This window comes from Cryptomeria japonica, chromosome 4, assembly GCF_030272615.1.
Source record: "Cryptomeria japonica chromosome 4, Sugi_1.0, whole genome shotgun sequence".
NCBI classification, from domain to species: Eukaryota; Viridiplantae; Streptophyta; class Pinopsida; order Cupressales; family Cupressaceae; genus Cryptomeria; species Cryptomeria japonica.
This window is the reverse complement of record NC_081408.1, coordinates 602731426-602733521: the sequence shown is the minus strand read 5'-3', so window position 1 is coordinate 602733521 and position 2096 is coordinate 602731426. Positions and strand designations below refer to the sequence as shown.

The window sequence follows — 2096 nt, the reverse complement described above, 5'->3', positions numbered from 1 at the left end:
CAGAATGTCCATTTTTAAAATCATAAAGGAGTCCTTGGTTTTCCTAGCTGTGTGGAGTGTTTCATGAGCAACAATGATGCCTTCTACAATGGATCTTCCAAGGGAAAACCTACTTTGTTCCTCTAATATGAAGTGCTTAAGGAGGGGCTTCAATCTGTTAGCTATGATCTTTGTTACAATCTTATATACAGTATTGCATAGAGCAATAGGCCTGAAATCACTCATCTGTTGTGGATTCTTCTTCTTCAGAATTAGAGTCCAAAAGGTGTGATTGATGTCTCCTAACATAGTCATCTTCTTTCTTGATCCTTCTACAACAAGGTATATATCTTGAGCAATGATATCCTAGTAATGATGGAATAACGCGATAGGGAAGTTGTCCGGGCCAGGAGTCTTATCCGGTTTCAAATGGAAGGTGGTCTTCCTTACTTCATCAATAGAAATGGGTGTACAGAGAGCTGTATTTTGATTAGAAGAGATGGTGGATGGGATTGAGTTCAGAATTATGGCTCTTGCTTCATGATCGATCTGATGGTCCCCATTCAACAGAGAATCAAATAACCTTACAACTTCATGTGCAATGTCCTCGTAATTCTTGACAGTGATTCCATCCGACCTCATAATCTCTAATATTCTGTTTCTGTTTCGATTGGCAATGGCTGACCGCTGGAAGAATTTGGTTTTTTTATCTCCTTCCTTTAACCATAACTCCCTTGATTTTTGCTGCCAGTGGATTTCCTCACATCTAAGGATTTCATTTAGGTCTAATTTGAGAGAATTTTCTTTGATGAATAGATCCTTAGTCATTCCTGAATACGTAACATAGTTGGTTAAACCAACCAATTTAGCCTTAATTCTTAATTTCTCCATATGAATATTCTTGAAGTGGTTATTATTCCATTATTTGATCTTAACCTTAATATACTTGAGCTTTTTATTGAGAATGAGAAGTCTCAAATGATTCCTAAAAATTGGCTCATTCCACCAAGCCGCTATAAGGTCATGAAGTTCAGCCACTATGAGCCACATTTTCTCAAACTGGAACAGAGTACCTCCCTCCGCTTGAGCCAAGGCGACTTCCAAATAGATCAAGTAGTGATTTGATCTGGTAAGTGATAGAATCGATGATTCTAAGGCTAGATTTTGGCGTAGCCACTCACCAGAAACAAGGAACCAGTTGAGCCGCTCATCAATATTAGTGAAGCTCAATTTCCGGTTCGAGCATGTGAAAATTCAATTTTTTGGAGGAATGTCTGAAAGGTGATTTTTCTCAACAAAGTCCAAGAAGTCTTTTTGGGATGTACTAGTCCTCAGAATACCCCAACTTTTCTAAGTGCCAGAAAGGATCACATTAAAACCCCTACCTACCACACAACTACCATCAGTAATACTGTTTAGCTTAATAGATTGGAGATCCCAGAGAGCCTGCTTATCACCAGCAGAAGAAGGTCCGTACATATTGAAGATATTTAAGCTCTCATTATGTCCAAGAATAGTGACCAAGCAATGTTGCCAATACTTATCTTCTCGCATGAGTGAGATCTTAACATTCATGGGGTTCCAAATAAATCCCAAGCCACTGGAAGCTCCATCCGATTTCCTAAAAAACCCATTGCACTGTTTCCAAACTCTCATTTTGGCCTCAATCTCAGCCTTCCTCCATTTAGTTTACTGTAGTAGCCAAATATCTCCTTTGGTGTCATCAATCTGGTGCTTAATCAAGCACCATTTGTCAGGGGCATTGATGCCCCTGATGTTCCAAGATAAGAGTCTCAAGACTCCTAGGGAAGGGCATTTCCCTTCCTTAAATTAAGTTTCGTTTGACCACAGGCAGCACCAACGACTACTAGCATGACTTTTTTGGACTTGCACCCTCACACACCTTTTGGTTTATCAAGAGTCGAATTTGATTTTCCCAAACCTTTTAGGGAACCCTCCATTATAAGCTCCGAGTCAGGTTCAAAGTCCTCCTCCACCTCCGAGGAGGAGGTTTCAATTTCGCCATCTTCTAGTTCACTACCTATCAGAGAGTGAGTCTACCCTCCCAACACCCCTATAGTATCATTCTCCATACCCTGAGAGAATGGATTTCCATC

General features: G+C 40.1%; 1 protein-coding gene across 1 annotated transcript; it reads right to left on the bottom strand.

Annotated features, from left to right (window-relative positions):
- Positions 1 to 345: 345 nt before the first annotated feature.
- On the bottom strand, positions 346 to 1635 carry LOC131875240 (uncharacterized). Its single transcript, XM_059219311.1, has 2 exons — positions 1380 to 1635; positions 346 to 809 (listed from the first exon to the last, which is right to left on the bottom strand). Exons 1-2 carry the CDS (start codon positions 1633 to 1635, stop codon positions 346 to 348), a joined length of 720 nt encoding a protein of 239 aa, XP_059075294.1.
- Positions 1636 to 2096: the final 461 nt, after the last annotated feature.